Source organism: Penicillium solitum (genome assembly GCF_028829755.1).
Source record: "Penicillium solitum strain IBT 25940 chromosome Unknown utg000001l_segment0_segment0, whole genome shotgun sequence".
Classification (NCBI taxonomy): Eukaryota; Fungi; Ascomycota; class Eurotiomycetes; order Eurotiales; family Aspergillaceae; genus Penicillium; species Penicillium solitum.
Window position 1 is genome coordinate 1,787,320 of NW_027072121.1, and position 22,790 is coordinate 1,810,109.

At 48.5% G+C, this 22,790-nt stretch overlaps 11 protein-coding genes across 11 annotated transcripts; 6 read left to right on the plus strand and 5 right to left on the minus strand.

Moving 5' to 3' along the window:
- Window positions 1–156: 156 nt before the first annotated feature.
- On the minus strand, window positions 157–2,105 carry N7455_000725 (FGGY-family carbohydrate kinase; the record flags this gene model as incomplete). Its single annotated transcript, XM_040958006.2, has 3 exons — window positions 157–1,221; window positions 1,278–1,838; window positions 1,893–2,105. 3 exons carry the CDS (start codon window positions 2,103–2,105, stop codon window positions 157–159), a joined length of 1,839 nt encoding a protein of 612 aa, XP_040811543.2.
- Window positions 2,106–2,702: 597 nt separating this feature from the next.
- N7455_000726 (uncharacterized protein) lies at window positions 2,703–3,527 on the plus strand (the record flags this gene model as incomplete). Its single annotated transcript, XM_040958096.2, has 2 exons — window positions 2,703–3,205; window positions 3,264–3,527. The coding sequence occupies 2 exons, from the start codon at window positions 2,703–2,705 to the stop codon at window positions 3,322–3,324; spliced, it is 564 nt and encodes a 187-aa protein (XP_040811459.2). The 3' UTR covers window positions 3,325–3,527.
- A 419-nt stretch (window positions 3,528–3,946) lies between these two features.
- N7455_000727 (F-box domain protein) lies at window positions 3,947–5,717 on the plus strand (the record flags this gene model as incomplete). Its single annotated transcript, XM_040958004.2, has 2 exons — window positions 3,947–4,826; window positions 4,876–5,717. 2 exons carry the CDS (start codon window positions 3,947–3,949, stop codon window positions 5,715–5,717), a joined length of 1,722 nt encoding a protein of 573 aa, XP_040811469.2.
- Window positions 5,718–6,155: 438 nt separating this feature from the next.
- Window positions 6,156–9,926, minus strand: ptpA (uncharacterized protein; the record flags this gene model as incomplete). Its single annotated transcript, XM_065603857.1, has 6 exons — window positions 6,156–6,899; window positions 6,952–7,937; window positions 8,059–8,591; window positions 8,687–8,733; window positions 8,873–8,935; window positions 9,912–9,926. 6 exons carry the CDS (start codon window positions 9,924–9,926, stop codon window positions 6,156–6,158), a joined length of 2,388 nt encoding a protein of 795 aa, XP_065462348.1.
- A 65-nt stretch (window positions 9,927–9,991) lies between these two features.
- Window positions 9,992–10,472, minus strand: N7455_000729 (cytochrome c oxidase assembly protein COX16; the record flags this gene model as incomplete). Its single annotated transcript, XM_065603858.1, has 2 exons — window positions 9,992–10,072; window positions 10,149–10,472. 2 exons carry the CDS (start codon window positions 10,470–10,472, stop codon window positions 9,992–9,994), a joined length of 405 nt encoding a protein of 134 aa, XP_065462349.1.
- Window positions 10,473–10,937: 465 nt separating this feature from the next.
- nic96 (linker nucleoporin NIC96) lies at window positions 10,938–14,493 on the plus strand. The gene is made up of 5 exons (XM_065603859.1): window positions 10,938–11,431; window positions 11,507–12,173; window positions 12,229–13,210; window positions 13,275–14,008; window positions 14,081–14,493. Exons 1-5 carry the CDS (start codon window positions 10,962–10,964, stop codon window positions 14,405–14,407), a joined length of 3,180 nt encoding a protein of 1,059 aa, XP_065462350.1. The 5' UTR covers window positions 10,938–10,961; the 3' UTR covers window positions 14,408–14,493.
- Window positions 14,494–14,823: 330 nt separating this feature from the next.
- On the plus strand, window positions 14,824–16,650 carry N7455_000731 (RibD family protein; the record flags this gene model as incomplete). Its single annotated transcript, XM_040957988.2, has 1 exon — window positions 14,824–16,650. The coding sequence occupies one exon, from the start codon at window positions 14,824–14,826 to the stop codon at window positions 16,648–16,650; it is 1,827 nt and encodes a 608-aa protein (XP_040811548.2).
- A 369-nt stretch (window positions 16,651–17,019) lies between these two features.
- Window positions 17,020–18,744, plus strand: N7455_000732 (uncharacterized protein; the record flags this gene model as incomplete). Its single annotated transcript, XM_040958044.2, has 2 exons — window positions 17,020–17,865; window positions 17,920–18,744. 2 exons carry the CDS (start codon window positions 17,020–17,022, stop codon window positions 18,742–18,744), a joined length of 1,671 nt encoding a protein of 556 aa, XP_040811554.2.
- Window positions 18,745–19,139: 395 nt separating this feature from the next.
- Window positions 19,140–20,097, minus strand: N7455_000733 (Chromosome segregation in meiosis protein 3; the record flags this gene model as incomplete). The annotated part of the gene is made up of 3 exons (XM_040957999.1): window positions 19,140–19,634; window positions 19,694–19,772; window positions 19,868–20,097. 3 exons carry the CDS (start codon window positions 20,095–20,097, stop codon window positions 19,140–19,142), a joined length of 804 nt encoding a protein of 267 aa, XP_040811536.1.
- A 365-nt stretch (window positions 20,098–20,462) lies between these two features.
- N7455_000734 (putative NADH-ubiquinone oxidoreductase 21 kDa subunit) lies at window positions 20,463–21,299 on the plus strand (the record flags this gene model as incomplete). Its single annotated transcript, XM_040958059.2, has 5 exons — window positions 20,463–20,522; window positions 20,611–20,627; window positions 20,681–20,886; window positions 20,960–21,162; window positions 21,225–21,299. The coding sequence occupies 5 exons, from the start codon at window positions 20,463–20,465 to the stop codon at window positions 21,297–21,299; spliced, it is 561 nt and encodes a 186-aa protein (XP_040811506.1).
- Window positions 21,300–21,585: 286 nt separating this feature from the next.
- On the minus strand, window positions 21,586–22,604 carry N7455_000735 (nucleoside deaminase; the record flags this gene model as incomplete). The annotated part of the gene is made up of 5 exons (XM_040958057.2): window positions 21,586–21,668; window positions 21,726–21,823; window positions 21,876–22,084; window positions 22,136–22,240; window positions 22,293–22,604. 5 exons carry the CDS (start codon window positions 22,602–22,604, stop codon window positions 21,586–21,588), a joined length of 807 nt encoding a protein of 268 aa, XP_040811564.2.
- Window positions 22,605–22,790: the final 186 nt, after the last annotated feature.

Sequence of the window (22,790 nt, forward strand, 5' to 3'; positions counted from 1 at the left end):
TCCTCGTACTTTTTATTGCGCGGTAATGACTGATGCCAAATATGCCCGAACAAGGTAATATATAAATTGTGACCCAACATTCCAGTACCCATATCCTTTTTTGGGGCGGGGGTGATTTGAAGAAAAGAAGAATCCTCGTGATCATCATATCAAATGTTACGTGGACTTGGACTTCCAGGCCCCCAAAGCATCATCCACCATCCCACGGTATTTCTGTTGCTTGAAGCACTGTTCTAGAAAGACCTCGTACTTAACACCAAGTAGGGCTTTCTCGTTCTTATCTTCTGTCGGCAACACCTTCTTGCCCGGCTTGCTCATCCGATCCATGATATCCCACAGATCTTCAGTTTTGCCCTGGGAATCAGCGCTGGCAGCCTTGGCGCCGAGCATAGCAGCACCGTGGCATACCGCGGCATGAATGTACCGAGGAATCAACACAGGCATGTCGCAGGCCGATGCAACGAGATTGACCAGGATGTCATTCTGACATTGGGAGCCTGACATGAACACCGAGGTGATGCGGTGGCCTGCCTTGTTCATTGTCTCTACAATCTGCTTGGTTTGTAGCGCAATGAACTCCATGGTGGCGTAGTAGTAAATGGCAAGACCATCCACAGATTTGTCACTGGTTAGGCCAAAGATGGATCCAGTCATGTTGGGATCAGCAATGGGAGAGCGGTTGCCCCATAGATCACCATAGAAAAAAAAGTGGCGTCCGAGGTAAGATACACATGGGGCTCCTTGGCCATGTGCCATCTCTTTGAGATGTTCGTTCAGATATTCGTAGATGTTGACATGGTATGACTCGGCAATCGAAGTAGCCTGGTTGAATGCCGGGTGGGTCTCAATTACATGCTTGAGCAATTCCCCTGTGGCAGATTGCCCGCCCTCGGCCATCCAGTATCCGGGGAGGATGGTATCCCGATATGGACCCCAGACACCATCAACAAAAACCGGGTCTGGTGACATGGCAAGGTGGCAGGTCGAGGTTCCTGCGACAGCCGCGAGACGAGAGAAGGCCTCTGATCTATCAAGTTTGGGGACATCTGCGCTAGATTGACCTGGGCCCAGATCGACCTTGGATCCAACGGTACCGATCCAGCCAGCGTAGGCGTCGATCACACCACTGCCAATAGCAATACCAACCGGCAGGCCTAGCTCGGCGGCAGCCTTCTCGCAGAGCGTGCCAACCAATTCACCGGCACTCAAATAATCACCATTCTGTGTGGCACCAAAGGTCAGTCAACTACGTCATTATCAATTAGGGAAAGGCTCACCACCCCGTCGACTCCGCCCATGCGCTTGAAGTTATCTTCGGTCAGGTCACCCAGACCAATGTCCTCCAAGAAATCTTCTTGCCATCCCTTGACGCTCCCATCGACACCAACAGGCACGTATCCTTGCTTACAGACCACGCTGCAGAAGCTTCGCTTTTCGTTGCCCGTAGCAATGTGCGTCAGGGCATCCCCCAGATCATAGAACTTGCATCTGTCAAAGAGCTCCTTGGGCATGTGGTTTTTGAGCCAAAGAACCTTGGGGATCTCCATCTCAATGGACATCTTACCGCCGACATAGCGGAGCAAGTTGTGGTTGGTAGCATTGATCTTGGCGGCTTCCTCAACCGGACGGTGATCCAGCCACAAGATCACGTTGCGGTCCGAATCGAAGTTCGGGCCCGTTACAGAGATCGGCTCGTCGGTATCATTGGAGAAAATCGACAGGGAGCAGGTGGCATCAAACCCGATACCTCGAACTGTGTCAGGGTTGATATTGTGCTGGCTAATAACGCGCTGAACGGCGACACAAATGCAATGCCAGATATCGGAGGTAGATTGCTCCTAGAGGCTAGGTAAGTCTGATTTGGCACACAAATTTCTTGTAGATTTACCCACATAGTAACCGTGTTCTGGTTGCCAAAGACCAATGTTTTCTGATGCCAGCCCCACAATATCACCTTTGGCGTCAATGATACAGGCACGGGCACTACCAGTTCCGACATCAATGCCAATATAGTGGTCGAGATGAACTGCCAGATCCTCCCGAGGGTCACTGGATGCTTTCCGGGAGCTCTGGTGGGAGGCACGACGGTAGGGCAGTGAGGCCATGTTGCCGCTGGGGGGAGGGGGGGCTCTTTTACTTTTCGAATTGACAGCTGTGGAGCTATAGATTGCTACTAGACCATATATTAGTGCGTCATAAAACACCGAAGATAGGCTGGTTGAAGGTTGAAGCAGACTTACTGTTAATATCTGTATATATTGAGATTGAAAGATGTATTCCAGAGAAATTAAAAGTGAAACTCTGCGATGTAAAGGAGAGAATCAAAGTGGCCCAGCCCTGACGGAGGAGTGCTAGCCGGTACCTTCGGGGGCACACCTTTGGGTGGTACTTTACCGATACTTGGTATCTCAGCCATTTCAGTGTGATAGTTGAGGTACTGTCTATGTACCATACATGGGGTAAGTAAAAGTACAATGTATAGGTGATATTCTTTTCTTTTTTTCCATGAATATATGCATTAATATATATTCAATTGGTCTTTTTTAATTTCCAATCATCTAATAAGTATGATAATATCTAGTTACATAGTATAGTAATGTATGTAACTATGTAATGTTGTATGTAATCGTGCGGGAGCTCGGACCAACTTTCTTCAACACCTGGACATCTCAGCTTGTCTCCTCACTATAACTATCTTCGCCATGCGGTTCCTACCCACCATTCTCGGTGCTGTCTCACTATTAATCTCTGTCGCCAATGCCTCCCTCTCGACCGACATCCTGTATTGGCCCTTGGGTTCGCCACAACCGTCCGTCCTCGCGCGCGTCTCCTACGACCCAGCCTCATTGAAATCGGACGTGGTCTCATATCATCCCCCAAAGGATGACCAGAGCGATAGTCTAGTACGTGTGGGCCTCTACACTTCAACCACCACAAACAAAAAGCAATGGGTCGGCAGTCTCGTGTCGTTGTCGTCTTTAACGACCAGTGAACAACCAACATTTCGCCTTCACCTCGGTCCAGCCAACGAAGTCTACACTGTCTCCCTGTCTGCATCGCCCACTGATGCCCAGGGCTCAACTGGCCCTCGAATTGATCTCGTCTCGAACGAGTCCGGGACACAGCCTCACCTGAACAGGCCAGTGGTTGTTGGGCCCGATGGTCAAAACCCAGAGCAACCCGAAGAAAAGTCTCTTTTCCAGAAGTAGGTCTTGGATAGGTGTGTGTGTGTCATTTCTTTCGTGTACTAATTGATAATCTAGGTACTGGTGGGTTCTTCTGATCATCACTTTCATCACCATGTCCGGAGGTGGCGGAGAATGAATGACATTGATGTTCGACTTTTCATTATATTACCTATCTCGAAATAATACTTGGGTTGGAACTATGCTTTGCGGTTACTCCCTTGAAGATGCCAGGTGTATTTGCGGGGACATACAATGCCAACTAGGAGTCCATCCAAAGTATGGACCTATCCGGCTAGTCTACTTTACAACCACTTTCGGCTGGAAACAAGTCTAGGAATTGGTATATTTCTTGTATATAGTACCTGTAGTTGGCATACCTGCAGCAATGTACATATTTACGTATGTACTATATAGTGTATAGTGTGTAGTATACAAAGTATGTAGTGACAAGGCGGAGAGCAACGTCAAAACACATCCTGGACAGAAGTATGAACGTGTGTGGACTCCATGTAAATGGCAAACACAAAGCTCAAACTGCTGAAACTGCTGTCACCTTAAATATATATATATATATATTGTTCGTCTTTCCCCAACTTAACCACTTCCTCTCTTTCTGCCTGGTCCATCACAAAAATCCAGCGCTGCTACCTAGACCCACGAGGCAGCAAAAAGTCTGTGCACCTGGCCTTCACAAAGTTCTATAAATCTATGCTAACCCCCCCCCCATATTAGATCTGGCACAAATTACCACATCAAATATGCTACTTCAGCTTCCCACAGAACTGATACAGCTAGTTCTTCGGAACTGCGACACACCAGCCTACTTCCAGGCAGCCTTTTCAAGCCGTAGGCTTTATGAGATCGCTTCCAACAGCCGGGAAGTCATCATTCATCAGCTACATAATACTCCTGGTTGGAACGACACCATTGATGCCCATCATACTAGGCATCTGTTTGGCCAGTTAATGAGACGGTCTTACGAACAATTAGATGGCGCAGAACATTACGCCAATCCCACCTATGAGTATCAAGATAGAGTGATCGACTACCATGCATCGACAATTGAGGCATCAGAAGATGGAATTCGAGCACTGCTCGTCTTCAAAGGTCACAGCACTGTCCACCTGATTGATATGAGAGATGATGATCGAACTGAAGTCCAATTGAAATCCCCGGGACAGAATATCGGGGAGGTCGAGATCATCCAGACTGCGTTTGATGGAAACCGCGGGGTCTACGTGTTGCACCGATTCAAACCATTTTTAGATCAAGAGCTAGATACAGACCATCCATTTGTCAAACACGCTCTGGAGTCTCGCCTCAACGGGAGTATTCACCTGGCCCACCATCACTTGAATCTCCGGGAAAACACCATTCGAATGTATGACTTTCCCGAATGCCGAGATTATAGGCCACTGGCCTTGTCCGTTGCCAATGGCAAATTTGCAATATCATGGCAAAGCACGCTCGACCCCTTTGATCATGAGGTCGTTCTTTATACCCGGCTCTACGACGACGAGGACGACGAGGACGACGAGGACGGCGAGGACGACGAGGATGAAGACGACGAGGATAAAGATGATTTGAGCGAAGGCGTTATGGAAGAAAGCAAGGGACACAACCCCTGTAACATTATTCGTTCGTTTCGTTATTCTGTCATCTTGGAACTGGTTTCTGACATCTCTAGGTGGCGCTTTTGAGGCTTACGTTTTGACCAGCTCCAACGATCAAGACCCAGATGTCCCTTCTTCTCGGAGAATAGGCCCTGCGACGAGGTTGGCATTCAATGATCGAGGCTTTCAGTTGCTCTACCACTACCGAGCTCAAAACATCTATGGTGCCTTTCAGAGACTTGATCGCCTTCCTGGCCGCCCAGGCGAGCCAAAGCCGCATGTTAATAAGAATGCATGCACCGTGCAGTTTTCGCCTTCCCTATCGCTTCAATTCTCAATTGAAATACCATTTTTCGGTACCCATGAGCTCGGCGATATAAACCAGGGAGAACAGTGTCATTGGCAGTACCTCGCCTTCGGAATTGCCACCCATCGCGTGGAGAAATGGACTGTGGCATGTCTCCTGAAGTCTGAATCATATACTGGTCCGCGGTGTACCCATGTTTTGAATCTTGACCGCGGAAGGCGTTTCGACAATTGGCAGATCATGGCACAACTTGGGGGATTCCGAGAGGTAACAACCTCGCATGGATCTCCGGTGGCAACTTCGCGTCGTGGAACTCGTGTTGCTGTCGCTAACTGGAAAACTCTCTATGTCTGGGCACTGAATCCGTCGGAATTGATAGAAGACAATGGTATCGGATTTTACCCATTATCGTGGGAATCCTCTACAGGTGCCATCGAGTTGCGACCAGTCATCCTCCAGTTAGAGGCCGTTTGCTCTCAATTGCATTTCACTGAAAAGGAAGACGAGCTGGTCGCGATTACTGATCGTGGGGTGATGTTCCTGAATATCGGTTATAGTGGGAAATGCAAACAGCCCGTCAAGAGCCGGGGACATGACAATAGTATGTAACAAATCACGATGAGGAGCTTGGAACATCCGGACTTTTACCAAAATTCTGTTGCTCGAGTGTGGTGAAAGTTATGGAGGTTGGCTGCCGAATAGCAGACGCATCTGCGGTTATGAGCCTTCTCCAAATCAGTGGATTATAACTGAAATGGAGTAATTTCTTGGGTATTATCAGACCAGGACGCTACCATTGTCTCATGCAAGACTACACAATAAGACCCGAGAAAATTAGCTGTGTCCATTTTTCCCTAGCCCCAAAGTAAACCGAAACACCAGAAAATGCAGAACCACTAGCTGTATGACATTGTACATAGATCAAAAGAAAACCATGGCCCTGAGAATAATGCAAGGCCAGAAAGGGGTATCCCAGGGTCGTCATCATAGCAAGAGAAAAAGAAAAGAAAAAGAAGAGAAGAGAAGAGAGTAGTCCAAGGACTTGTTCTAGTTCATCTCAGAAGCGAGCCATTCGAGCACGCTCTCATAGCAGAGTGCATATTGACTCAGGTTTTGTACCATGCTCGGTCTTTGTCTCCGGAAATCCTCAACCGTCTTCGCAATTAGGTCAAGATTGAAATCCTCCATCCACTCGGAAGATCCGCTGGGGTTTTGATACAGGCCTCCACCACCGGCAGCCTGCGCTCGTTGCCGTTTCAACATGTCCAAGACACTATCGACAGTGCAGAAGGTCCCGGTGCGCCCGCAGCCCGCACTGCAATGCACCAGTACTGGCCGCTGACCCTTCGGTTCTGCTTGCTGGCTACTAAAGCTAGGGTTGCTGGTGGCACGAATGACCTTGTTACATTGTTCAATCAGATGGAGAAGATGAGTAGGCTGTGACGTTGTGCCGAAATCGGGCCAGTAAGGATATTGGAGCTGGGTGATATCCCGAAGCGGCTCGAAGGGGAATGACGTATGGCAGATACTGAAGTTTCGCACGGTGATGACTGGATTTTCGTTTGTGCCATCAGGTCGTTCAGTCGATTCCTTGGGACTGCCAACCGTGGGATCGGTAGGTCCGGCCTTGGATTCGATATAGATGTGCTTTTCCGAATAGGCCTTTACCTCGAATGGTCCATATTTTCCAGACTCCCAGTATCGGTGGCATTTCACCTGTCCTCGCTCAACCTCTGCAGTGAGAGAAACGAGAAGTCGAACGTCTTGCTCCCACACCACACGCCAAAAGTCCTACATCTTGTGAGTAACATAATAACAAGCATTTCGAGGGGCTACCACTCACATCAAAGGTATCAGGAACGGGAGCCTGAGTGGCAATGTATTTCCGATTGGTAAGTTCAGCGGAAATATGATTCGCATTCACATAATCACAGGCCCCAGATGGAATTCCCTCAAGTCGGACACGGGAATGATCGAATGGGTAAATATCATTGTAACGATTCTTCGTGCCTTTTTCTATCCCCGCAACGCGATATTTCTTGGGGGCACCATTGGTGTCAGCCGAAGGTCCCTCGTATGTTAAAGCCTGTTTCATGCGTTCCAGTTCTGTTTTCTCCAAAGCCAGGAACTTGTTCGAGACAATCTGCCCTTGGTCCTTGGTATCGGAGGCGCCCTGCAACCAGGAAGGGAGTTGCTGTCGCTTCGCTTCGCTCAATTGAGTGGGCTGTTTCAGAGGAATTTGCCCCACGCCTCCGAGGAGATCCATGTTCTGCCGAATATTTCCAAAGAATGGATTAACGGCAGATGATGATTCTGGCAGGGCGCAACCACCCACGACAGGAGCAACAGATTGCAGATTGATTCTCATGGGAGAGGGACGTTTAGAGGATGGTCCAGTCGTTCGCGTTTGTGGCTGCTGTATCAAATGTGGAAACTGACTCGAGAACCCTCGAAACCCGTTTTGTAAGATCAACCCATCTCCCTTCCAGTCTTCAGCTTGGAATTTATTGAGTAGGTTCAGAAGGGGTGCTGCATCCTTCAAATCCGCGGCGGCAGAATCGTACACAATGATCACGTCACACTTTCTCCAACGAGCGAAATTCTGTTTGTCGGCGTCGTCCGTGAAAGTACCCTCTAATTTCTGAGTATCAAATGATCGGCGTTTGAGTAGGGTGGTGGGGATGCATAAATTGAGTGATCCTTTGATATTGACCTGTCTGAAATGAGCAAATGGGCGAACATCAAATAGCATGGTATTTGACTGAGATGATTCAAGAAGTTCAGCGCAGCGTTCGGCTGATACCCAGGGAAATGAAGCGGAAGTGGCCCCTGAAGAAGCAATGTCAGCGCCTTATCTAATTTGTGGAAGATAGACAGTGGAACACATCAGGAGTTACAGGATCAAAGACAGAAAAAGAAGAAAAGAAAAGAAATCCCAGAGTGGTCATACCTTGTGGAGTGGGCGCTAAGTTCTTGCCAGCCGGAAGCCTCAGTTCGCTGGGTTGTGCAAATGAAAAATTTCCCGGATATGAAGGTGAGGATTTTGACCACGAAGTCATCTGGGGAGAGGAAGATCCATGTAATGCTGATTCTCGGCGTAAGCGACTGGTTTCAGGCTCGGTCTTCAATAGATTCTTCAATCCCGCTGATACTGATTCTTGGGAAAACACGGGTAATTTTGGACTCGGCAGAGGTTGTGGAAGGGGTAATGTGCCCCAATTCTTTTGCATAGACAGCCCTGGGTTGGAAGTCTGTTGGTTGGGGCTTTGCACAGCCATGCCAAAATAATTGGGACTTGATCTGTCTGTAAAAGCCGCGCTCGACATCATGCCCGTGGCTGATGGGGACATGGTAGACTGGAAGGACTGTGTGACACCACCATCATGATGCCCACCTTGAGCACTTTGTACCCAAGGCGAGGAGGGTGAGCGTCCTGGGCCTGTCATGGCAGGCAGGTTGGTTTCCACGACTCCAGTTCCTGGTCTGTCGAAACACGGTCAGCTCAAATCTTCTCTGGCAATGACACCCGCCGTTGTGTATCAGACAATTACAAGCAGCTTCTCAAGGATCAGACTGACAAGTGCTCCTCAGCTCTCGCGGACCAGATATCAGAGTCTTCGAAGACCTAGGACGGTGGCAGAATCGCTGGTCATAAATGGCATCCAATAAACAAAGGTGAAGCCGATGTGTCTCAGATAAGAGTATCGAATGGAAGCGTAAGCAAAGCTTCAGATGGAAGTGACCTTGAGATATACGCAACTGACGTAGCGAGGGACAAAGAGGGGCAACAAGAAGCGAATAGACCAGGGTCCAGCCAAAGAGGAAAACTGGCCAATGGAATGAAAAATGGCAAATAGTGGATGAACAGGTCTGATATCGAGAGAGGGCGTGTTATTGCATGATTAATAATCTGGAACTAGCCCTGGGAGGAGCCCTGAGTTAAGGGAAAATGGGGGTGAAGAAGAAAATTGGGGGCTTCGAGAAGAAAAGGGTATGACGTTGTTGTGTGGGGGATCACGGGTTCACTTGAACTTCTGACGTAGTTGGTAGTTTTTCGTTTACTATGTAAATGTATCTTATGTGTTTGTATATAAAAATATATCTATATCTATAGTATATTCTAGGAAAATAATAGAGATGTATATGGAATAAATAAATAATATTATAACTACAATACAAAGTACTGGTCAACTGCAGAGAAACCATCTGGAACGGTAGTCTTCAGCTGGCTGGGCCCCGGGGCTATATATGGCTGAGTCAGCATTGGATCCATCCAGATGAATACCTAGGTATACCAATGGAACCAATAGAACCAATATATACATCGATGTATTCCGAATTGAATTGATATTGAATTTTACCTTTAGCCTGGTCGATATTAACAGTGACCTCATCCCACTTCCCGGTTAGTCGCGAGTTTCCAAGAGACCCAACCGTAGACAACCATAGAGTGGTTCCACTCATGCAGGTCTCACGTCAATATGACAAGCGAAAAGATGTGACAGACTGGACAGGGGCAGAAATATCCATGGATATCTTTTCCCAATTTCACAGTCAATCGCCCAGCATATAGGATCTGGCAAGCGGAAGTATACATTGCATGTTGTATACAACTTTCGAGAGGCTGAGAAAGTGAGCGAGACCAATTCCAATGGCTACCTAAGTAGGGATATTGGTGCATAGCATACGTTGTATGCGAAGGCCAGCCAGGTAATAGAGTGGATGCCCCCCCCGCCCCTGAATTCTCTCCTTCATCTTCACATAGCAATGTACGGTAATGTACCCCTAGCAATGAGCTCATACTCTAGGTGAGGTCATGAGGAAAACGTGTTTTCGTCGCGATTTGAGGATGCCAGAGCACTCGGGTATTTGATTTCAAAGTGTTACAGTCTTCCATCCGGTTCACCCTTGAATCGCTCTACTCGCTTCTGCTCCCATTGGTCGAGATCTTTGGCCATGAGTCTCTGTAAGTGTGCACAATAATCAGCATTCAGTTCGAACGTCAGGCACGAAAATCACGATCCATTAAACAACACATACGTAGTATTCCTCCTTTTCGTCGCCTATAATCCTCCTCCGCGGGTTGCGTTTAATTCCCTCTTCCCCGTCAGGACCCTTGAGTCCGAGGTCAAATGCTTCATCTTGACTGAGCTGCTTGACTTTGCGGTCATACCGCTCATATCGTAAGGCAGCAGCAGGTGTCAGGGCAAATGACCCAGCTACAATAACGGCCATAAATGGGAGTCCGAAGAGAATGAAAGGGTGTCGAGCAAGTCGCGCCCGGTAGAACGCACCGAGCCGTTCACCGAGGGACGATGATTCTGTAGCTGCCCGACGAAAGGTTTTGGATTGAAACACAGGCATATTTGTGAATCAATCTATTGAACGCTATTATTGATCGAAGGACTGAATGGAAAGTTCATTGAGTTACAATGGAAATTAAAGATAAAGGGAACAATAGGATTTCGGGTCAATCGGTCAATAGATGATCCGGAATACCGGAATACGGGTTGAATTGTTTAGAGCTTCCCAAACAGCCTCTTCAATTGTCTATTGACATTTATTGACTCTTAATTGCCGGACTGTTTTTTATCCATATAAAGGCAGAGCTCTGCTGAAGCTCCGTTCTTTTCTAACCGGAGCCTGACAAAATCCATCACTTGTCGTGGTCATTCTTTACCGTTACAGAGCTCTCGCTTGGTGTGCGCAATCCAATTTTCTTGCCCTTTGATCAGCATCTGTTTGCTTAATCACCAGCTCAAAGTGAACTAATTGGAATAACAGTTTCGCTGCAATCGTACTTTACACCCCTTCTTTTTTTCCCCTCAAAGCCTTTGAACCTACCAGCCCTCCATGACTTCCAACACCAGTTCTCTCTTCGGAGGGGGTGGGCTTGGAGCCTCGACAACCCCACAGTCGAACAGCCTCTTTGGCGCAAACAATTCGACCGCGAGTCCTTTTGCGAATTTCTCTACTACAGGTGCACAGGGCGCACAAGGCGCACAAGGCGCGCAAACATCGTCTCTGTTCGGAGGTCAAGCTCAGGCCCAGCAACAGCCTGCTCAAACCTCGACCTTGGGCCAGACCCAACAAGCTAGCGACCTGCAAGCCCAGGGACAACCTGCAAGTCAGTCAACACAACCTGCGTTTTTCAACAGCTTATTAGAGCGTGGGAAAAAGAGACCATTGTCATCGGTTATTCAAAACCACAACTTCGAAGATGTGCCTAGTCTCCAGTTAGGCCTGGATGACATTCGAAGGAAGGCGCGAGAGCTAGGCTCCGCAGGACAAAAGGATACACCAAACGGCAAGAACAGCAAAGCGTGAGTTTCATTTCTACCACCTTGTCGCGCTTGTTTTGTTTTTGGTCTTGCCTAACCTTGCGATATTATCAATAGTCATTATCTTCTTGCGGCTTCCGGCATATCCCCGGGACAAGCATTGCGCGATCTCAAGTCCATGGACCCCCAGGCATCTCTAGCGGCCCCAGCGAGGGAATTCGACCACTTCGACCCAGACAACCAAAGATTTTTGCGGAATATCCAGCAACGCGGCCGACAAGTCATGATTGCAGAGGGTCTCACCAGAGCTCAGCGGGACTTCGATGCTTTTCTCGAGGAGAAGGTGGACATGGACTGGGAAGACCAACGCCAGAAAATATTCCACCACTTCGGGCTATCCCAGAAAGATGCCATCGGCGCTGGAGGACTGAAATCTACCACTAGGGGTGCATTTGGACGGTCAGCAAGACAGTCTAAGCAAACCGGAGCTGCCCCAGCCAACGGTCCCTCAACCGCATCCCGCAGAAGCGTATTCGGGCGTTCCGGTCTCGAGAAGTCGGTGATTGGCACACCTGGGGCCGGCTTGGCAAGCCGTCAAATATTTGAAGACCCAGCAGAGCGAAATGAAGGAACTGCGGCCCACTCGCCTGATCTCAGGTTCCAACGGGAGAAGATGGGCCACTACGCCGAGAAAGTTCAACAATTGAACCTCGCCAGGCTTCAAGGAAAATGCTACCCCGTACTCGATGAGTTTTCATACGTTGAAGTGCAAGCCGGTGGTGATGTAAGTTTCAAACCCTCCCGCAACATGGATGTTTATGCAGCTAATCATTTTTCAGGTACCTCGGCAACTCTTCAATGCGTACCAAGCCTTGATAAGAATTGTCCACGAGAAGCCAAACATCATGAACCCATCGGAGCCTGGAGCGGTGAAGGAGCGACAGTATGCCGAAGATTACCTTGAAGAATCGTCCAAATCTCTCAAAGCAATCGAACTCAAGAAGCAGATTCTTGAAGGCTCCAGGGGTTTCCTTGAGAGCACATTCTTCGACGAAGTTGAAACCGCCATTGCCAAAAATCCCCGGGAAGCACAATTGGGAGGAATTCCAACTGTGATCAACAAGATTCGCGCCTACATCCGTCTTCAAGCCGCGAGGAAGGATCTGGCACCTGATGGCACCGAGCTCCAAATGGTGAACCAAGACTACTGCTGGATTCTTATCTTCTACCTTCTTCGATGTGGTTTCGTGACTGAGGCAGCTGAATACGTGAGTCGGGACAGCGGGTTCCGATCCCTAGATCACAAATTTGTGACCTACATGACCACCTACGCGCAGAGCAGGAGACTGCCCCGGGACTTGCAGCAAAAGATCAATGGCGAATTTCAGCAACGCTCACGGAACGCACCTGAAAATACAGTCGATCCTTACCGAATGGCCTGCTACAAGATCATTGGCCGCTGTGATCTCTCGCGTCGTCGTTTGGATGGCGTGAAGCAGACCGTCGAGGACTGGATGTGGCTCCAATTCAGCCTTGCAAGGGAGGACGACCGCGCCGAAGAGGTTGCAGGTGATGTCTTCGGCCTGGAGGATATTCAGACCGATATCCAGGAGATTGGCCAAAGAGTCTTCACCAAGGGCAACGAGGGACCCGGTGGCTACGGAACTTACTTCCTACTGCAGATATTGGGAGGCATGTTTGAGCAGGCCGTTCATTATCTCGGCACCTATGCCCCAGTCACTGCTGTTCATTTCGCCATTGCCCTGTCCTATTATGGCCTCTTGCGCGTGTCCGACTTTTACACCTCTGGTGAAGAAATTCGTAAGCTTATTCTCTGCCGTGATATTATGATCTTGCTAACCTTATGTGTTCACGCTTTACGCAGTCTCCTTTACAGTCAAGCAATATCCCCAGATCAATTTCGGATATCTCTTGACCCAATACACCCGAGAATTCCGCACTGGATTCGTTGAAGCTGCCATCGATTACTTCACATTAATCTGTCTCAACGCAGACCTTCCAGGTGCTCTGGGCAAGTCCCAAGCATCGGTCTGTCACGAGGCCTTGCGAGAGTTCATTCTAGAGACCAGGGACTTTGCCAAATTGCTTGGCGATATTCGGGCGGACGGTACTCGCCTCAAGGGAGCCATTGAGCAACGTCTCGATTTGATCAAGTTGGTCGACCAGCAAGAATTCTTGAAGACTATTACGGTTCAAGCTGCTGCCGTGGCGGATGATAAGGGATTGATCACGGATGCCGTGCTTCTGTACCACTTGGCAGAGAACTATGACCGTGTCATTGACATCATAAACCGTGCATTGTCAGATGCGATCGCGGTTGAGCTAGGCGGTGCCATGCTGAAACTGCAACCCCTGCGTCCAAGGGTCGACCAAAATCAAGATGGTCAGCCAGAGGCAGTGGAGGCCGGAAGCAGCCTCAGTTTGACTGCCGTGGATGATCCAGGCATCTTGGCCAAGAACATGATCAGTCTCTACGATTCGGACATAATGTATTATGGACAAATCCGACAGGTCAACCGTGATGCTTGTGGGTTGCTCCTGCGTATGATGGAAGCAAAGACCCAAGTTGAAGCCGGCAGATGGGCGCCAGCTCTTGATGTAAGTGTCTCCCACCCGTGGTTTTATTTAATGGGTTTTATTTAATGATTGAAGTACTAATGAACGTAACAGGCTATCAACGCTTTGAATATTCTCCCCTTGCAGGCACAGGGCTCCGTGTCATACATTCGAAGCACAGCCCAAGCTTTCTCGTCATTGCCACCCATCATTTCACGCAACGTCGGGCCTGTCATCATGTGGAGCATCACATGTATTGGCTATGAACGCCAAAAGCGTACCTTTGGGATGTACGACAGTGAAGTGCGCCAGGGATTGGCGGATACTTTGCTTGTCATGGCCAAGGATCTCATGGTGTTCTCGGGAATGGTCAAGTACAAATTGCCACCACGAGTCTATGAGACTCTGGCTCGTGCTGGAGCGGATATCGGGGCATATTAGATGTGATTTGGAGATTCTGAGATATTGAGATACTTTTTATTTGTGCTTAATTGTCTCGAATACAATCGAGGAGAATGCAATGAATGGTCAGTCTTTTTTTTAAATGATTTTTCTCCTAGTTTCTAAGACGGAATCTAGTACAATGTGTAGTTTATTTTCCCCTAGTAATACTATTGCTTTGTTTAATATTTGATATTTTGATATAAACCTACTATCCTTAGGGGATGCATATACCCGTGGACCTATGCCCGGGCCTTTATGCTTCCGCCCCACCAAGTTCTTCCCGAGGCTCCTTCGTCACTTTACTCTGTATATATATATCTGTGTCTATCTGGGGCCAACTCCCCAGTGAAATGGCCATTTCATCGCCATAGCTGGGAATACGGAGCTACTGTATTCTGCCACGCTGCCCCAGGATGGACCATGCCTCCAACGCATCCGTCTTGAGCTTAGAGGCTTCTGGCAGCGAGGCGGGATCCCCGCACAATGGAGTTTCTGTGCAGGCGAAAGACGTTTTGGGAACAGACTTAGAGATCGAACGGGCCTGCGATACACGAGATGTGACGGACGAAGACCTGCCCGAAACCACAACCCCAATCAATCTATCTGGTGCCCTTGATAAACAAGCATTACACAGTGACGAGAACGAGTCAACACAGCGCAGTGCGACCATCGGAGACGCTGACAGCAGCGCATCAACGAGTCAAGATGCCAAGGCTACCCCCAGCCTTTTCAACAACCCACCGAACCTAGCGCGCATACGCAAGGTCCTATTCGAGTGCAAGGACCCGATCGAAATCAGTCTCGAAGAGTTTGAAACATATTGGCCTTTTATTGATAATGTATGGGTCAAACAAAGATCAAATGCGAGCAAAGAGGGCCATTGCACCACCGACTATTACATGTGCCGTTTACGGCGTCCAACACACCGCACATCTGAAACTCGGCCCTTGCCAGAGGGCAAGCGCCCTCGCAAAAAGCGAGTCCGAGAGGGAGGCATCTGTAACTTTCAAATCAAGGTTGTCCGGTTCGAAGGCGCATATTCGACCGTCACTATCGCGAGAACGCCGGGAAGTTGCAGCATCCACTCACATGACCTCGACTACATCGACCGAGTGAAGCGGAACTCGGGATTAATGGAGTACGCGCGCAAAGAATCGGTGAAGGGATATCTTCCTTCTTCGATCTATACCAAATTTCAAGAAGAACCAGATAAGCTTGGGGAGGCTGGGGGGCGATTCTTCACGGTGACGGACGTGCGCAACATCTCCGCCAAGTGGCGTATACAAAACCCAGAGGTGAATCTGGTTGCACACGAGGGTTACGAATACCAAAAGGGTCATGGTATTGTTAAAACTCAAAGCACCGATGGGGTCAACGAGGTGTCCTCTCAAACAAAACCACCCTCGATATCGTTCGCTTTGCCCCCGGACACACTATCCTTCCCTCAATTTTCGCTAGACTTCTTACATCCTTATCTTCCTAATCACTCGGAGCGCCGAGAGTTCCCCCATGTCACATTGTCATACGCATCGTCCATGGACTCCAAGATCTCTCTTCAACCAGGAATGCAGACGGTATTGTCCGGACCGGAGGCCAAATTGATGACTCATTATCTTCGTTCCCGACACGACGCGATTCTCGTTGGAGTAGGGACTGTTCTTGCCGATAATCCAGGGTTGAACTGTCGTCTGGAAGGGGCCGGTGGGTTTGGAGGCCTGGGGAGAATGTGGCAACCACGGCCAGTGATCATTGATCCGATGGGCCGATGGCCTGTTCATCCCGAATGCCGGATGTTACGTACTGCCGTTGAAGGCAAAGGCAAAGCTCCATGGGTTGTACTATCTCCGGGGGCTCAAATCAACCCCCAGACACTAGTGATGCTCAAAGGCTACGGTGGAGATTTTCTTCGCATCGTAGAATACAATCAACACTGGCGATTACGCTGGGAAGCCGTCTTTCGTGCCTTGGCATCGGAGGGTATTAAAAGTGTCATGATTGAGGGTGGTGGTACGGTCCTGAGTGAATTGTTGAATCCCGAGTATACCAGTTTCATTGACTCGATTATTGTGACGGTTGCTCCCACCTACCTTGGACGGGGTGGAGTGAATGTCAGCCCTGACTCGAAACAAGATCAGGAGGGTACACCCAATGCTGCACTGAATCCTCGAGATGTTAAATGGATGCCATTGGGACAAAATGTGATAATGTGTGGAAAGATTCGTGAAGAAACAAGTCATTGATGGTTTATTCGTTGTATTTTCTATTGAATAAGAAATTATTCAATTATTCAATTGTAACAATAGAAAGAGAGAACATATTCACGCGTAATAAATGTTAATAAACGCGTCACATATGAATAGGAAATGAATAGGAAATGAAGTAAATGAATCAGCCCATTGAGAGGTGGCTGGGGAGAGAATGTGCTATTGTTTTGGCTTATGTTTTGGCCTTGGCGTCCTCTTTTTTTTTTTACCCTTCTACCCTTCTACCCTTCTAACATACCTCTTCCCTTTTATTCTTTCAATCTCAGCTTCAAACATTCCCCAACCCCCCCTCTCTTGTTCTGTTCTTATTTTTTTGCTATTTCTAATAGCCCAGTCTCAGGCAAAATGCCTCCTAAGAAGAACACATCCAAGTCTGTCGAGGCTTCGACAGAGGTGAAGAGAAGTACTCGAGTGCGCAGCGCCAGACAAACTACCGTGACGAAGACCGAAAAGCCAGTGAAGGAAGCTACAAAACCAGCAAAGTCAGTTGCCAAGACAGATGCAAAGCCAGTCACAAAGACTACCAAGAAGGTCACCAAGAAGGTCACCGAAAAGCCCACTGCAACATCGACCAAGTCAACTGAGAAGCCAACTAAAATGGCAACATCTACCAAATCAACCTCTGCTACGAAGAAACGGAAGGCCGACGAGGATGAGGAGAAGCCTCGCGAAATCAAGAGATCTCGTGTCGCGAAACCCCGTCAGCCAAAGCTGAAACCCAAGGTTGTCATCAACGAGGCCCCGAAGACCAAGCTGAATGTATTTGTCTGTGGTGAAGGTAGCTCTGGTGAGCTGGGTTTGGGCACAGCCAAGAATGTGATCGATGTGAAACGCCCACGTTTGAACAAGCTTCTGTCTGCCGAAGAGGTCGGAGTTGTACAGGTTGCCGTCGGCGGCATGCACTGTCTAGCTCTAACCCATGACAACAAGATCTTCTCCTGGGGCGTGAACGACCAGGGTGCGCTCGGAAGAGAAACCGAATGGGACGGCGGATACAAGGACATTGAGAACGACAGCGATTCCGATTCAGACGATGAAGACAGCGGATTGAACCCCCGGGAGTCTATTCCCACTGCTATTCCTGCCACCGCTTTCCCCGAAGGCACTGTCTTCGTTGAAGTCGCCGCCGCTGACAGCGCAAGCTTTGCCCTGACCGATGACGGTCTGGTCTATGGCTGGGGCACTTTCCGAGTAAGATAGTCTGATTACCTCGGATCGCATTTATTTGACTAACCACGATTCTAGAGCAACGATGGAATCCTCGGATTTGACGCGTCTTCTCACGTTCAAACAACCCCAACTTTGATCTCGTCTCTGAAGAAAATCACACACCTGACTTGCGGAGCCAATCACGTTCTTGCCCTGAACGACCAAGGTCGCGTCTACTCATGGGGCTCAGGACAACAGAATCAGCTCGGCCGCCGGATCGTGGAGCGCAACAGGTTGAATGGTCTTCAGCCCCGGGAGTTCGGTCTCCCCAAGAACATTGTTCACATCGGCAGTGGCTCGTACCATTCATTTGCCGTTCACACCACTGGCAATGTCTACGCCTGGGGATTGAATAGCTTCGGTGCAACGGCCCTCCGCGAGGGTGCCGGTGATGACGAGGCCGCTATCGTGCATCCCACCCTTGTCGAATCACTTTCTAACAGGAATATTTCTCAAATCTGCGGTGGTGCCCATCACTCAGTTGCCATTGCTGGCGATGGTGAATGCTTGGTTTGGGGCCGTCTCGATGGTTTCCAAAGCGGCTTGAAGATCGATACCCTTTCCGATGATGCTGTTATCAAGGATGAGCGCGATCGCCCCCGTATCCTAATTGTACCTACTCCCGTTCCTGACGTCAAGGCCAAGGTTGTGGCCGCTGCCTCGGATCATTCTCTCGCTATCGATGCCGATGGCCGTGCATGGTCGTGGGGTTTCTCTGCTACCTACCAAACTGGACAAGGTACCCAGGATGACATCGAGGTGGCTACTGTTATCGACAACACTGCTACTCGTGGAAAGAAGTTGAACTGGGCGGGTGCTGGTGGTCAGTTCTCTGTGTTTACAGAGCCTGCCAGCGTGTGAGGTCAACATATTCAATTGACCTATGCTTTATTGTAACACCAAATGTCTCTTTCTTTTTACTGCCTTCTATGTGTTGTCTCGTTTCCGGAGCAGTACATGAAGAGTTGTTTCGCAATCTCCAGTTATTCTGCTCAGTTAGCATGTTATTTGAAATTAATTCCTTTTCTCCAATGTGATCCAATGTGTGATTCATGGTAACACTAGTTTTAGACTCATTCGGTGTCCGATTGTTCGATCCTCAGTTGAGCCATACAGGCCCTGTGGCTTAGATGATTTCATTAAACGGAATACGTACGTATGGTCTCGCAGGGAGGGATCAGCGGGCTTATCCCGAGATTGAACATGTTCCATCGCTGTCATTAAAATTTACGGTATAAGATAAGATGCCTTCACAGCTACATCCCAAGCTCCTTCATCGCTTCATACTCAGCATCATAGTCGTCGTTATCGTCATGAGGTACCCTTGAAGATGAGGCATGCATGTCCGGGGGGAAATCAGTCATTGGCTCATCCTGTTCTCTCAGAAGATCGTCCAAGTCATCGTCCTCGGGCTCGGGGTAGCTGATTGTAGGCCGTGCGCTCTCGTTTGGGTCTGGAATAAACAGGTCTTGGTCGGCAGCCCCTTCCTGGTCCTGGGTAGTCGCGGCTGGGTTATGATTGAAATCTGCAGGGTTCTTGAGGTCGCGATTTTCGAGCTCTTCTCGTGTAGGTCCAGAGCTATCGAAAAGTCTCGGTTTCTCTTCGTCTATCCATTCTCGTCGCATGGCCTGAATGCGTTTTGAGTGTCCCAGTTTCTCAATCATTGTCAGACCGTCTGCGAATTTTGCGCGTGGAAATAGATCATCGAGCCATAGCTGGTAAAAGTTGAGCAAGCGTGCAGCGTCCTTGAACTATAGCAAACCTAAGTCAGTTACGCTAGCTCTGGCGTTGGATAGACAAGAGAACGAACCTCATGCCCTTTCCCCTTGAATTTCAGCTTCTGTTTGGCAGTGTGTCGTAGTTTAGGTATGCCCGGTTGTGAGAGTAACCTAGCCTATTCATCAGCATTGTTATAGCGCCAGGCGTTCTCCCGAAACGAAATAAGAGATTTCAATCAAGAAACAAGGTAGCACGTAAGACTCACCGGCCCTCATCTAGTTTGGCCACAGGTTGTCGTTTCTTTGCGACTTTGACTTCTTCATCAAGACCCAAACCAAGTGCAGAATCCCCTGTCCCAGAGGCCTTGGTGTTATTGGTATTTGGAGCATTGTTATCTGGAATAATCTCATCCAAGCCGATGTCATAATCAAAAAGATCATTCAAATCACCCGCTGTCGGTGAGCTTCCTCGCTCTGAAACGTTCGCGTTCGCCATAGTTCCAATCGCGCGCAGATACTGTTGGTAGGTGCAATTATATCGAGGGATGGATATTGAGAGGATCAGGTAACTAGAGAGATGACAAAAAGGAAAGAAAGAAAGAAGAAGTTGGCACCTATAGATTGGAGCAATTCAAGTTTTGTGTATGAGAGATACTCCAGGGCTATCTTGGGATCCCATGTCAATCAATCAGATGCGGCCTTGACGCGTGACGCGAAGTGGTCTGTTATCTGCGCTCTGATTGGCTGCCGGGCTTCTTGTCCGCCTTAATTGTGCTAGTCCCAATAAGGTTAGCCCCGTCTCTCCCTCCAACTCCCAGAACTTCAACCTCGAATGCTTGCACATCCACACTTCAAAGCAACATGGCGACCGATACCAAAACAGCCATTGTGCCCTCTAAGCGGGCTAACACCGATTACCCGGTATGATTGATCTAATATGAACTGGGGCTGCTACTTTTCCGTCCCGGATTGCTCCTTTGCGTACGTCTTTTGCTAACATATCCCACAGTTGATCGATTCCGACCCGTACGCTTTACCCCGGATTCTAAGATTTTGTCACAAGCTCACCTCTTTTTCAGGCATTTGAAACGGGTGTTCGGATATGCCCGGCCTTCCGACTGGGCCGTGGCTGGCGGTATGGCCTCAGCTGCTCCTATCTCGTTCTGGATCATGGAGAGAGCAAGCCCGTCGCATGTAGGCCGCGGTGGCTTCGCTCCCGTTATGCGACTTGCTACAGCTGTCGGTCTGCTTGGCGGTCTTCATGTCCTCTATCAGCGATCCTGCCGTAAGCCATATCCCTCCCACCTAAATCCTCTCCCACTTTTTGGGGGGTGACATCTCAACTCACACCATCACAGAGCGCTTTTACGGCTTCACTGAGAATGCTAGAGAGGTCGAAATGGATACTCGTGAGATGGTCGACAAAGTCAAGAAGGGCGAGCCTCTGTACGGTAAATCCCAAATGTCGTCTTACCTACAAGGCATGGCCGCTCGCAACTCGCGGTACTCAGAACTTTTCATCCACGTTGTCCCATGGTTCAACTTTGTCAACCATGATCAAGTAAGTCTTCCATTCAAATCAATTTGAGCCGGGGGGGATGATGTTAATTGTTTTTGCATCAGCATGGCGTGGACACTGCCAAATACTACCAGCAGGCCGAGCGGGAATTGGAGGCAGAGCGCACTGGCTCTTCATGAACATACACCATCAGCTAGAAGAAAAAAAAAGAATGATGGGCAGCCTTTCCGTTCAATGTTGCAGATTTGTACACATATCCGATTTTGTATGTGTTTTTGGGGGCGCAATTGATATTCACAATACAGATTCCCGTTGTGGTCAACCTTGACGCTTTTTATATCTATATGGAGATGCCGTTTGGAACTAATGATTTCCCATTTGTATCAAAAGCAGATGCAATCTAGCCCTGAAGGTATCGCGTAGTAAAATAATGTTTGGAGACGTCCCGAATCCGATTCTTGCGGCCTACCAGGTTGATGGCGCTTCTTCATTGCCGTCTTCGAATCTAGTGTTTAACTCTCGATTCTTCTTCGGTCTAGGGTTAGGAGCTGGCATGTAATCAGCAGGTAATCGAGATTTGAGGTTCATGCGTCCTAAGTCCTTACCTTTTTCGTTCTCCTGTATATAGAACCGACGGAGCAACATGATTGCTTCTTTCTCGAACAGTCCACTGTAGACAGGGTATGGTGGGTCAATTGAGGAACTATATCGGATTAGCCTTGCACAATCAAGAGTGTTTCTTGGGGTGCACTGACTCGGAGTGTAATGAAAGAACACCTCCAGTGCCTCCAAATCGATCATTGGCGCACCCAAAGTACACACTGCGGATGCGGTACTGCTTCAGTGCAGAAGCACACATCACACAGGGTTCAACCGTGACGTAAAGATCAGTAGATTGCAGTGCTGACCTAGGGTAGCTTTGGAGCATCTCTGCAATCGCTATAAACTCAGCATGTCTCGTTCCCTAGAGAATGTTAGCGGTTTCTACACACTGAGACCTGCAGCAGTCACCGACATTCATAGATCTGTTTGTGTCGTTCATGCCAAACCCCACAATTTGATCGTTGTGCACCAGAACACAACCAACGGGGGTTTCGCCTGACTGAAGAGCCTTCTCACCCTGATATTTGAATGAGCATGTTTCGATCCCCCGGGTTCGAGAAGTTTCATACCATCAACAAGGCTTGTTTCATGAAATGCCCATGTCTCGAATCCTCCGCCACAACAGAGTCACCCTTGAACTCCATAACCAATTCGAAATTTCTCTTCTTTGTATATTTTAGACCAATATGAGTTGACTCCGGTAACTGGTGAGATATCTCATGGTTATGAGGAAGTGAAGGAGTCAGAGGGTAAAGAGCAGTGGCACCCGAAATTTCAAAAGGTGAGGTTGACCAACTCTGGGCCACAGATCCAAGGTCTATGATACAATGGAGTGATTCACCATACTTGGGGGATTTCTCTTGAATCTGTTTGAAATACATATGTAATATAGTCTATCTCACTGTTAGATTTTTCTAGTTTATTTTTCAATTCTTTTATTTAATTTTTTAATCTTTTCTACATATAATGTTCTGTACTCCGTATGTTAGAAGACCTTACCATAAATCACCACGGACCGTTTACTCAACCTCATAATAAATATAAGCCCAATTACTACATATGTAGAA